The sequence below is a fragment of the Schistocerca piceifrons genome, chromosome 2, assembly GCF_021461385.2.
Source record: "Schistocerca piceifrons isolate TAMUIC-IGC-003096 chromosome 2, iqSchPice1.1, whole genome shotgun sequence".
Lineage (NCBI taxonomy): Eukaryota > Metazoa > Arthropoda > Insecta > Orthoptera > Acrididae > Schistocerca > Schistocerca piceifrons.
Window position 1 is genome coordinate 620,771,703 of NC_060139.1, and position 12,646 is coordinate 620,784,348.

The 12,646-nt window shown below is 36.4% G+C and overlaps 2 protein-coding genes across 2 annotated transcripts in view; one reads left to right on the forward strand and one right to left on the reverse strand.

Moving 5' to 3' along the window:
• LOC124776666 (probable actin-related protein 2/3 complex subunit 2) overlaps positions 1-9,536 on the reverse strand; it is a 54,757-nt gene extending 45,221 nt beyond the window's left edge. The window contains exons 1-4 of the mRNA XM_047251767.1: positions 9,373-9,536; positions 8,950-9,043; positions 8,752-8,851; positions 7,021-7,207 (exon numbers count right to left, since the gene is read on the reverse strand). Coding sequence (XP_047107723.1) covers positions 7,021-7,207; positions 8,752-8,851; positions 8,950-9,043; positions 9,373-9,446 — 455 coding nt within the window. The 5' untranslated portion in view covers positions 9,447-9,536. The remainder of the gene's footprint in view (positions 1-7,020; positions 7,208-8,751; positions 8,852-8,949; positions 9,044-9,372) is intronic.
• Positions 9,537-9,635: 99 nt separating this feature from the next.
• LOC124777195 (DNA-directed RNA polymerase, mitochondrial) overlaps positions 9,636-12,646 on the forward strand; it is a 283,528-nt gene continuing 280,517 nt past the window's right edge. The window contains exon 1 of the mRNA XM_047252510.1: positions 9,636-9,877. Within this exon, the coding sequence (XP_047108466.1) occupies positions 9,739-9,877 (139 nt within the window). The 5' untranslated portion in view covers positions 9,636-9,738. The remainder of the gene's footprint in view (positions 9,878-12,646) is intronic.

Below are 12,646 nucleotides of genomic sequence, written 5' to 3' on the forward strand. Positions count from 1 at the left end.
TTATAGAGCTTAAACAACATTCATAAGATTTAAGTATGCAAAATCCAATATGTGGCTACAAAACAAGTATTAGAACTTCAAAAAAGAAAATGGTAACTGATATACAATGTCCCATACACTCTCAGTACTCCATGCATGTTGTTCTACAGCATGGAGTTTACTTAGTTTATCAAAATTATTTCACATAAAAACAATTTTATATTTACCAATTTGAGGGGAGATACATGCCTAAATTGTGCCATGATGCAGTCACTTGGTCAGGAGTGGCTGGCATCAGGCGGCTGCGGTAGGGCGAGGAAACTGTCAAGCATAAACTGTTCTGATCTTCACACAGCCACAAACTCTTTCGCAGGAATATTTCAGGAAGATTCTCGTATTACTGGTAGGTTTGAAAGTGAAGCAAATTATCTTCAAGGTTCCATCAAACGGAGACCTTTGGCACATAGCTGCTACATGGTTTAAAGAATATGGGAAGAGTGGACTCAAACTTACAACTTTGTTTCTATGTTTCATGATGTTTACCTCTCAACCACACGCAGAACAGCACTAAAACAGGTTGAGCAGAAGGTAACACTGTTCGCACACACCTTAGTATCCTACAGTGTTCCCAGATCAAGCAGATGGCCAGAGTTACCGGAGTCTTTAGCACTGAATTACACCGTGATGGATGATGGCTTGAGGCATGGAGATAGATGTCTCTGTGCATGGGTTTTCTACATTTACAGTAACATAGTGGTCTTCTCTTAAGTAACACATCACGGAAAGGTAGCTAACCTTTTTCAAGTTCCATCATGAATTTTATTTTATGGTGAACAGAGTGTAAATGATATAGGAACTTTCAGTTTTTCTTTCCATGCGACCACGGCACAAAAACTTGGGTGATTCTAGTGCCCTTGCTTCTAAGTGTTCCAAGTATAGGTTCGCCATGACAAGCAATGAACAACAACCTGTCGCCACACTGTAAATTTGCTTGTAGTATTTGCTGTCAAACAGCAAATAAACTGATGTCAACATGTGACTAAAATGTCCAGTGAAACAATTGCCAAACTTTTCTGTGATTAGTTCCAAGGTTTCAGAAAGTGGGATTCTTGTAAAAAGGGAGACTACATTGAAACTGACCACAGTATCTACAGTGTGGAACTATAATTAACTGGGGGAGTATACAAAGTGAGTGCAGATTTGAATGTTGTGTTTGCACTTCCTCACATATTTGCTGAGAATGTGTTTCAGATACTCTGCCAATATTACTAACCACAGGTCTTCGAGGAATAACTTCCCTGTTTAGTGTAAGAATGCCAGATCGTCATGGTAACACAGTTGCTTGTAAATTTATGATGTAAATGACATTATATGGCAAGCCTGTCTTTTTGAGAGGAGTCTCCATATTCCTCTTGATTTTATTCATTCATCTATCTGTGTTACTCAAAAGATAAAAAATCTTATTATAGTCCACAAAAAACATCAGGACTGTGGAGATGCCCCATCAGCAGACATAATTATAGTTTCCTTGTCCTCCAACAAATTTTTCAATGCTACTCATTCTTTCTAAGAGATGATCAATCTTAGCAGTGGGATCTTGGTAAGTACTCTACGCATTTTCAAACAAACCTCTTCTGTTGCTCTGTGGAGCTGATGGAATCTGCTGTCAGCAGCATTTTGGACTGGGTGTGAAATTTAGAGCTTTAACTAGGATCTTCAGTGTATCCTTGTCCAGATGTTTGTCAGTGAGATTAATTACTATATGGCTACTTGCATCTTGTCTTTGTCTTCATCCCCCCCTTCAGCAATCTAATTTTGCTGTCTGGGTGCAAACATTTTCTGCTGTATTGATTCTGCTTGTCAGTATGTCATACCGTCAACCTATTTCCAATAGTCTGTAAAGAGTATCACCGACATATTAAGATGAAGTTCTTTTCAGATGACCTCTAGCCTTTGTCATGAATTCTCTCTGTACTAGTGCCAGGATTGCATGGTGCACAGTCCTATCAGTGACTGGGGTGTTGCTATAATGTTTGATACTGGCAAACATAGGTACGAACTGTTCATTTTGACACTTTGATAGGACAGTCAGTGTACTAAGAAATCTACCTTTTTTTCTGCTGCAGGTTATATAACGTGTGTACATTGTGGAAACCCCCCCCCCTTTCTGTAGAGTGAAGGGATGTGATCTCACCTCCACACTGCAATGGTGACACAGAACCTACTGACTGAGGTCATCGTCAATGGCAGGGGCCAACAACAGCTTCACTTTACAAATATTAAGTGCCTGAAATGTATTTAGAATCGAGCGAACTACTGCCAATGAAGTTAATTATCTAAAACTGCAGAGGGATGATTAGGAGAAAAATGGAAGACAATCTACACGAACTGATCAAATAACTCACAAGACATACTGATGAATTTTTTGCCATGTTGGATAAAAGGATTGAAGACAAGAACTAAAGGACTGAGAACATGAGAGAATGCTTCAACTTAACAGAATTGCCACTGGCAAACCATCTCTTCTAGCCTGACACTCACCTCTTTTTTTAGTTTCCCCACATTTTCTACTATTTTCTCTTACTCTATATTTTTGGCAGCATGTCTACATCTATACTCTGCAAACCACCACGAGGTGCAGGGCAGAGGGTACGGCCCATTGTACCAGTTATTAGTGTCTCTTGCCGTTTCATTCACACATGGAGCATGGGAAGAATGATCGACTGACTGCCTCTGTGTGTGCAGTAATTATTCTAATCTTATCCTCATGATCCCTGCATGAAAAATACGTAGGGGGTTCCAGTATAGCTCTAGAGTAATCATATAAAGCCGGTTCTTGAAACCTTGTTAACAGATTTTCTAGGGATACTTTATGTCTATCTTCAGGAGTCTGCTAGTTCAGTTCCTTCAGTGTCTCTGTGACACTCTACCACAGATTAATCAAACCTGTGGCCATTTGTGCTGGCATTCTCTGTATATGTTCAATAGCCCCTGTTAGTCCTATCTGGTATGGGACCCACACACTTGAGAAATATTCTGTGATGGGTTGCATGAGTAATCTGCAAGTAATCTCCTTTGCAGACTCACTGCACTACCCCAGTATTCAACCAATAAACCGAAGCCTACCATCTGCTTTGCCCACAACTGTGCCAATGTGATCATTCCATTTCATATCCCTACACAGTGTTACACCCAAATATTTGTATGAGTTGGCCAATTTCAACAGTGACTCATTTATATTATAGTCATACAATATTAAATTTTCTTGTTTTTGTGAAGTGCACAATTTTACATTTCTGAATATTTGCAGCAAGTTGCCAATCTCCAATCTATGCTGAAATCTTATCAAGATATGACAATATTTATGCAGCTTCTTTCAGATAGTACTCCATTATAGATAACTGCATGATCTGCAAAAAGTCTGAAGTTATTATTAATATTATCTGCAAGGTCATTAATATACAACATGAATGGCAAGGGTCCCAACACACTTCCCTGGGGCACAACTGAAGTTACTTCTACATCTGATGACGACTCTTCCTCCAAGATAACATGCTGTATTCTCCCTATCAAAAAGTCCTCACTTCAGTTACAAATTTCACTTGATACTCCACATGATCATACTTTGATAATTGACGTAAGTGTGGTACCAAGTCTAATGCTTTTCAGAAATCAAGAAACACTGTATCGACCTGGTTGCCTTCATCCAAAGCTTTCAGCATGGCATGTGAGAAAAGAATGAGCTGGGTTTCACATGATTGATGTTTTTGAAATCCAGTCTGGTTCGCATTGAGGAGTTCATTCTGTTCAAGATACCTCATTGGAGCTCAGAATGCATTCTAAGATTCTACAACAAATTGAAGTAAAGGATATTGGATGGTAATTTTGTGGATCACTTCTACTACCATTTTTTTTTTTTTTTACAGTGGCTGCAGGCTGAACTGGGTAGGAGGTAGTTGTGCATGGCATCTCGACCCCTGCAGTGAACATCATGTTGTACGTGGCAGTTGACCTCTGACAGTAACATTTTTCTCCACATTGAAGCACTCATAGTACTTCCTTGATGTGGTGGCAAAGGAATATCTCACAGCCTGCACATACCACTCCACGACTCTTAAATCATTTTTATTACCTGTCCATTTCTGGTCAGTTTTTGTGCCACCTCTGTGCCTGCATCCTTGGCAGGGGCTTATCCCACCATGCCATTGGTATGGCCCCACTTTTCAACATGCAGGTCAGAGCTCATTGTCTCCACTGTGTGCATACCATGAAGTGGGAGATTTGGAAGTGATCTGATCCTCAAACAGATTTTACATCTAAACAGTACATTCCGTACTTGGGTTCCTTATAAAGATTCATCTACTAAGTCCCCTCTACAGTCCCTAGAAACCTGTAATAGGAATTTTGGCTCACTCTGTATATATGGCCAGCATTTCAACAAGTATAAGATTTAATGAAATGTGGATACAAGTTGCACCCAGGTTCCGCTAATATAATTAACTAGCTAAACAAGTAAGTTTTTCGTGGTCAGGTTGATTGGAGGAACCAACAATACGCAAAGAAAAATTCAAGAGCCTTAAAAAGTCAGATACCTTAGTTAAAATTCAATTTTATTAGAGGACAGGTACAAAAAAAAAACTAAAAAAAGAGGGGGTTTGGGGAGTGGTAGTAATTATCATAAAAAAATTATTTTGTTGGCAGCAGCTACCTTTATCATTCATAAGGAAACATCAACTTGACCTCATAATTTAACGGATAAAAACACACTTAGAAGATATCAGCCCCAGCAACTGATCTCGCGTGAAAATATGGGCAATAATTCCGACAGTACACAGATATGAACTTCTGAAGATACAGCTTTTAAAGTTTTGCACCCACCAGTTCTTCGTCACTCATTCCACGTCACACTACAGCTGCTTAATCCCTGAGTGCAAAGTCCTGCACAGTGAAGTGAATAAGAAGTTGTGAATTAGCATTTTGACATTGGTAACACGTTTTGGTCATTGTGTCAAAGTGTGCGATCTATAACCTGCAGTGATGCCAGAGATGTCTTTGCACTTTAACATTTTCATATTGCAATCACAATGCTATATGTAAATTAATAAGTGTGACATTAAAGAAGTAATGTAGTGCTATTTTTATTAATGACACTGTTACTCATTATTTTCTTTGGATTTTAAATCTGGCATTGTGAAAGTGAACAACATTTGTATAAGATGTGATTTCTTCAATGTTACTGGCATGATTAAATCGTAAACAGAAAATCAGTAACCTCACTTCATAATATTTCTTCATTTGCTTAGGTTTATTCATTTTGATTTTGAAGCACATATATAGCTGCAGACATTAATATATATATGGGGTTGATGTATTACGTAATCATATTACTTTTTTTTTAGTAGAATAACATGTTCTCAAGCAAGATTTCAAAACACGTTGGGTAGATGTGTCCGTGACCCTTTCTCTTCCATCATCTTCAACATCACATGAATAACAGGGTTCTGGTTGTCACTGCATTGTACAGTACTTCACGTTTGGGCATGAGGTGGCTACAGTGGTTGGAGCGAGTGATAACTGGTGTAAGCAAACATTTAAAAGCTGTGCTTTCAGAAGGCCACAGCTGCATACTATCAGAAGTAAGGCCCAAATTTTTGCACTAGATCGAATGCTAGCGCTGATAAACTGCAGATGTGCTATTCAAAGTAACTCTTACGTTGAAAAGGGGCACAAGGAGGAGGGGGAGAGTTTGGAAGTTTGCTAGCTAAGAGGAAGGAATTTATCGAATATATAGTTTATAACTCTTTCTAAACGCCTGCCGTTGAACAGTACTATTTCATCTTAGTGAGTATTCTGAAGTAAAACTTTCACTGGTGCATATTGTCTCATTTTTAATTCTATGTGACTGGAGATGATAATATCACCAAAGCATGTCATCTGCCTGCATTATTACTATTATGACACACTGTACTGTAGAAGTCAACCAATAAGTGAAGGCCACTGGGAAACAATCATTAAAATATTAGACAAAATTATTAAATCACAAAGAACCACTCATTCTCTTTGTGCCAATGATTAAGCAGTAATACAGTCTTGGGCTGTGCTTCTACAAGATATAGGGAACTTAGCTGTAGCCTCTTTATTATCAACAGAGACAGAACTTATTTAATGAACATGTCTTTCAGTGTTCATTTCACATAACTAGCTGAATTTAATCACTGTGTCAAACCGCAATGTTAAAATGGGTTAGAGCTAGTACTGAACAATAAAGTCAGGGATTTATTTCATCCTTGCCTGAAGCAAGATAGATAGCAATGTACATAACAGCACCTGCAGATAAGATAACTTTTAAGCTTATGAGATAGCTAGTTATCTTTACAATTTCTACAAACAAAGTTTGTCACAACAGCATAACATACATACCACAAATAGAAATATACTCAGTAATAAGTAGTGTTTGTTAATGTTCATGGAGTATTTTAGTTCAAACTCAAATCTAGTTGCAGTGTACATATGTATATGTATCTTGTCTCATTGTGATGAGATTTTCTTTAGTTTTCTTTTTCTCTGAATCATCAGTTATCTGTATTTCTGAACTAACAATTTTAACACACTTTTGAAAAGCTCCCTTTGGCACTTAATGAAAATTTTGTTTCCTTAAAATTCTCCATATATAGCACAAAAAATTAAAACTTTTTCAAAGTAATAACTGTTTTTGTATGAGTATCATTGCAAGGAAAAAAAAAAGGAAATTACATGAGATCTAGCTCTTTTTAGCTTGGAAAAGAAAAGCAAACAGTACCTGGACAAATGAAAAATTCTTGCCTGCCTTGTTAAAAGGTACTTAACATTTTTTGGCCATTGCATTGCAGAGAAATACATCTAGCTTCAAAAATGATTTCTCCTACAACTGTCTCACTAGTTACAAAAATATATGCTACTTTTGACAATAGCAAATAATGGTAATTATACACTGTGAGCTACTATGAGGAATGCGTAAAAACTCAGTAAATAAGAATTAATATGGTTAACAGTATTACTTACAGTGTTTCATCGTTCCTGTAATTAATAACAGCTCTTTTATGGCCTTCCTCGCCCCTCTCTTGGAAGTCAAAATACTTTTCAAATACAGATGCAAAACAATTCCTCTTCAGAAGACCAATTTTTTTAACAATATCTTCCCAGTCTTGGGGAATACTTTCTAAGTCAATTAAAACTGAAACATTATAACCTGAAAAACAAATAAAGAAAAAAAAAAAAAAAAAAAAAAAAAAAACAGAAGTCATGTACGATTTTAATGGAGCACTGAAAATGAAACTTACACACAAGCAGATTAATCACTACTACTGTGAGGGGGAAATATAATTGATCATTTTCATCAGATTTCCATTGGACGTGATGAACACTTAGTTTATATGTAGATATTAGAATTACTTCTATTTGTCTTTTTTATTTGGTCTAGTAAATCTTACATATCCAGTACAGATCAGATATTAGACAGGTCAATGCAAATATATCTACATGTTTACATGACGTTTTCTGTGTATTAATGAATATTTTTTTTTCCAGCTCTGACTTTTAACTAAACCACTGTAACTAGAAAACTACAACTGAAAATATGAATACAATTATATTAATGATTACAGTCTTTATATGCTACAAGTAGATAATGTCATATTTACAAAATATTTCTGTAAGTGATAAAGAATGTGGCTTATACACTTAATATTAACTCTCTTAGGTACACAAACATTTTGGAGGAACTCTTCCAGACCATAGAAGCAACAGATATTCTTTTCACGCTGCTTCCATTTATTTAGATCATTTATTACCTGAATTTTTTGGCAACTTATCACAAACAATTTTACTGTGGTGTAATGTTCCTTTTGGCACAAATCGGTTTTTAAAGTCAGTTTCCTGTCTTGTATGCAGATAATGAAGATTTTCACTTTTGAGGACACTAGGATTTGTTACTGCACATTTCTTAATAAACACTGCTCTTTCAAAGACGTAAATATATTGAATAGAAGGAATCCCCCATCCTTTTAAATAGTGGACCATAAGGTTTGTTACTTTTTATTCCAGCATGATATTTTGCATCCTGGAGAGTTTTAGAAGCTATAGTGGGTTACCCCACACAGTGATCCCATATTTCAGAACAGAATGTATGTCAGCACAGAAAACAGTCTTTATGGCAACAGTTATGAAGCACTCTCATTAAATAATCTCTTAAAAATGCTATCAATCTAAATGTAAAGGTGCTGGAACCAAGCATTAACAGTACAAGATTATTTACTTTTGTGGCAATAAAATGAACAATGATATACAAGAAAACAGAGAAAGTTGAAACAACATTAACTCCATGGTATGAGATACCGTCCATCAATGACAATGGTGAAGAACTCACTATATCTTCAGATGGAAAACGATTCTCATTTTCCCTTCTTAATACAATTATTATTCTTTCTGCGGGAAAGCTTACAGATATGCTAGCCTATTACTAACACAATCTCAGTAGTGCACAAAGCTTTTTTGTATAGGGTGGGATTGGGAATTTCCCTATAAAACAACTATGAAGTCATTCTCGTCTCCATTTAGTGCTGTACACAGCAGTCAATCTAATATATCTTCTACACTAAGCCATGATCTTTGGTGAACATATAAACATTCAAGTCTAATACAAAGAAATGTTTTGCGACACTGAACATTCAGTATTGCACATAGGCCTACAAGATATACACTGTTTATTGAATAATTCAAATATTGTACTCTTACCATCTTCAACTTGAGTAAGGAGAGGGCCATATTCTCTTTTCAGGAGTTCATCAGCACCATGTTCTTGTAGTTCTTTGTAGAATTTCAATGAAATACTTGTCTGGAGAGAAACCAGAAGCAAGACAGATGCTCAGACAAAAACAACACATTTTCACTATGACGTACGCTATACTGATAATTATAAAGAGGAATACCCACTCTGACTTTAGTTTTATCACCACCTACGTTTGATATATGAAACAGAACTCCATCAAAGTCAGCAATAGTGATGTCTATCGATTCTGGTTTGTGACTGAAAAGATGACTACAATCAGTTTAAAATATAACAAAACAAAAATTTGTACAGTTTAATACAAACATAGGCTTCTGTCAGCTGTCAAAAACATGGTATGACAACTACGTTAATCCGCTGGGTTTTAAACGAAAAACTCGATGTCAATCATATGTATATACTGTATCTTAACGCATACTAATTATACTTAATACTGAGTGTGCCACAGATGATTAGGATGCTGAAGGAATCGGGAAGCGATGCTCGTAGAACTCACAGGCGCTCCACCCCAGCCGGTGGTTATAATGCCCATTTGGTATGAATAATACCTTCTTAACATGAATACTAACCCCGCAAGGGCGTTTTTGAATTTTAACGTTAGCGTTTCTTCTACTATCCTATTATTGATCTCCAGAAGGATCATGTTTTCTCCAACTTATAAACAGCTCTTCATACAACCCTCAACACTACTACAACACTAACACTTCCCCCTTGGGTGGATGCAACCGGAAGTTACAACTTTAATATGGAAGTGGCCGAAACCTCGATGATTGGTAACAGTGGGTGTCACGTGATAATAACAAAACACTTCATTCAAGTAACAAATGAAGAGGGAAATGCTGTGCGCTCCGGCATGAGGAGTGCTGGGCACCTAAGGAGGATGTAGTTATTGTGTGAATTGTATTTGTTGTACTCATCTCTACGACAGTTGACCCATGCGCAGAATGTATCACATACTGAAACTACGTAAATTTTATGCGAGCAACACAGGATCGCTGTCATCGTCATTAAGTAAACATTTCTCCAAAAGAAAGTGCCCGATTTGTGAACATCCATTTGTACCGCAGCAGAAAGGTATATAAAATGTGTTACTATACTTATTTTATTGACATATACTCCACAGTTTTTCTTAGGATAGTGCATATCTTGACAACTTTAATGATCTTGAGAATAAGCTGTGCCTGGAAAACTTTCACAAGCCAAGTCAAAATGCCAGGAGGACGGGATACACGAGCAGGGATGGTGTAATTTAAAAACATTCACCAGCCATCCGAATTGAACAGCAGTAAACACTAGAGCAAATATTCCCAGACTATTCGTTTCTGAGTGGGAGATATGTCACTGAGAAAAATAAAATGAAACATAATTACCAGCCAACCCACACTCTTGCAAAACGATTGCAGAATTTTGCAGCAGAAGAATTATATTTGGCATTTTACATAGTCTAATAGGAGGAATGTGTGCAGTTTCGTTGGTGTGTTGTTACTGAGCATCAAGATTGTACAGGTGGATGTACCACATAGATGTAACTGCAAATTTGTTTTTGTCTCTCAACACTATTTTCAGCAACCAAAAGTAACATTGGCAGTGGACCAGGGAAGTTTGATGATATAGTCAGCGCAGTATAAACAGATTTGTTCTGGATAGTGGAGGGAACAGGAATGGTGGTGGACGCCCCATTGAGGGGAGCCAGAATTTGGTAGGTAAAGAACTGAAATGATTCAGTCTACCTTTTCTGATCTACATTTAATGTAATATGATGCCCATTCTGCATCTACTGTGCTTGAGTACTGTGATCTCATACCTTGCAGAACAGTGATAGCAGTAACTTAACATTAAGAGAACTGGTTGGCAGGCAAGAGAGGCAGCCAACCACATGGAAAACAAGATATATGCCTTCTTGCTGAACAGATGTGTGCTATTTGCAGCATGGATTAATATTACTTCGTGTGTGCTGTGCAGGAGGCTACTACCAGTACTGTGAATTGCAGTACTGGCCTTAACAAATTATTAGGTTGAGTTTGGGACCTATTCCTATGCTGCTGTTCACAGAAATAGACATTTTGTTCTTTAAAGCAAATTTTATAATCGATCTACAACTTTTTAGGAGGAGGAGCTGATGATAGTGATGATTATGATGTGCTAACAAATGAGTGTTAATGTATAATAGTCTAAGGATATGATTTTTGTAATTACAAACTCTGCTGGTCACTGTCATAGTCCATTTTTGTAGTACAATACAACACACCAGTTCTTCCAAGATTTTCCTAGAATATTATCCCATGCGATGTTAGAGGGCGGAAAAAGTATAAAATGTGAAAATACCTTTCTGCCCTAACATTTGACAATATCTCATAAAACTAAACACTTTTACTAATGTAGTTATTTGAGTAATTGATCAATATGGTTGTTGCATTTTCTCTACCAGGAATATTAAATACAGGGCAATAGTAATGTTATTCTATTACTCTTCCCATGTCTGGTATAAATCTTGTTTTCGGAGGCTGTATAGTTAAACTACTTGGTGGGGCCATAACTGCATTAGTAGAAATAGTACTTTTTTTTTTAAACTGTCAGTGAGGTATCAGTAATCATTTCTAAGAAATGTGCCAATATAAAATTTTATTAAAGACACAGAGTGAATGATGGTTTGCATGTATGTGAATTTCTGTGTGAAAAAGGAGGCAGAAAGAAGCAGAAAACAAATGCACACGTGCATGTATGCCCACCCACATCTGATAATCCAGTCAAAAGTGGATACACACTATCTTTGTTGAACATGTTGTCACATGTCAATGGGCTGTTCCACAAGAGGATGGACATAGGCCTAAATCATAAAAAAATTCCTATTATAACACTGATTACCACTTCACCTGGAACACAAAATTTTTTCAGTTGAAGCTCTATCTTTATGTTAAAAAGTTCTGAAACTGAAGAAATGGCTCTATAACGTGTCTAAAATTTCAGCTTCTAGTTACTCTTGAAAACTAATTTCTTAAAGCAAAGGAGCAAGCATTGTAAAGGCACGTATTAACAAAATATCTCCAAAAAACTATAAATATCTTAAGTCAGTCCATTTCATTAGCTTCTTTTGAATTTATTTAATTAGTATTGTCCCCAGGCTGATTTGTTTTTTGTTGGTCTCCCCTCTCATTCTGTTACTGACAAAATCATAAAGTTGTTTTTCAGTACCAGTGCAGTTTTATGGAAGGCTGTTATAGATATGCAAATACAGATTTGTGAGATAAAGAAAAGACTCATTTTAACAGTATTTTTATAATGTAACAGAATGACACACATGCAGTAAAGAAATGACATAAATGGAGTAACGGAATGATGTAAATCAAGTAAGGGTATGGCATTAATTTAATAATGGAATCACATTAATTTTATAATGGAATGACTGACATTCCTTGAGTCTTAAGATGTTGCACATCAAATACAGCTAAATGGTGGCTATATTGCGATTTTAGACCATTGTATGTTGGCTATTCTCTGAGGCAAGAACATAATTTTAAGAGAGAAGAAAGGTACATAGTGTCTGTCTGAAGAGCACCTGCTGAAACATGACCAAATAATTCTCTTTACTTTAAATTTACAGTGATATGAGTAAATGGATGTGTGTTGCATGTAGAATCTGACAAACCGTCTTTCTTCTTTCATAACTTAAGCTAATTAAATACTTTCTGTGGGGGAAATACTGCAACTGTCAAATTATAAATAAACTCATTATTGCCTATAAGAAAAAAAAAGATAGAAAAACAATTTACTGACTTCCTTTGTACTACAACAGGATGTTGGCTATCTTTGAAGGTCATTATGAATGGAGCCTTTTCATGTATT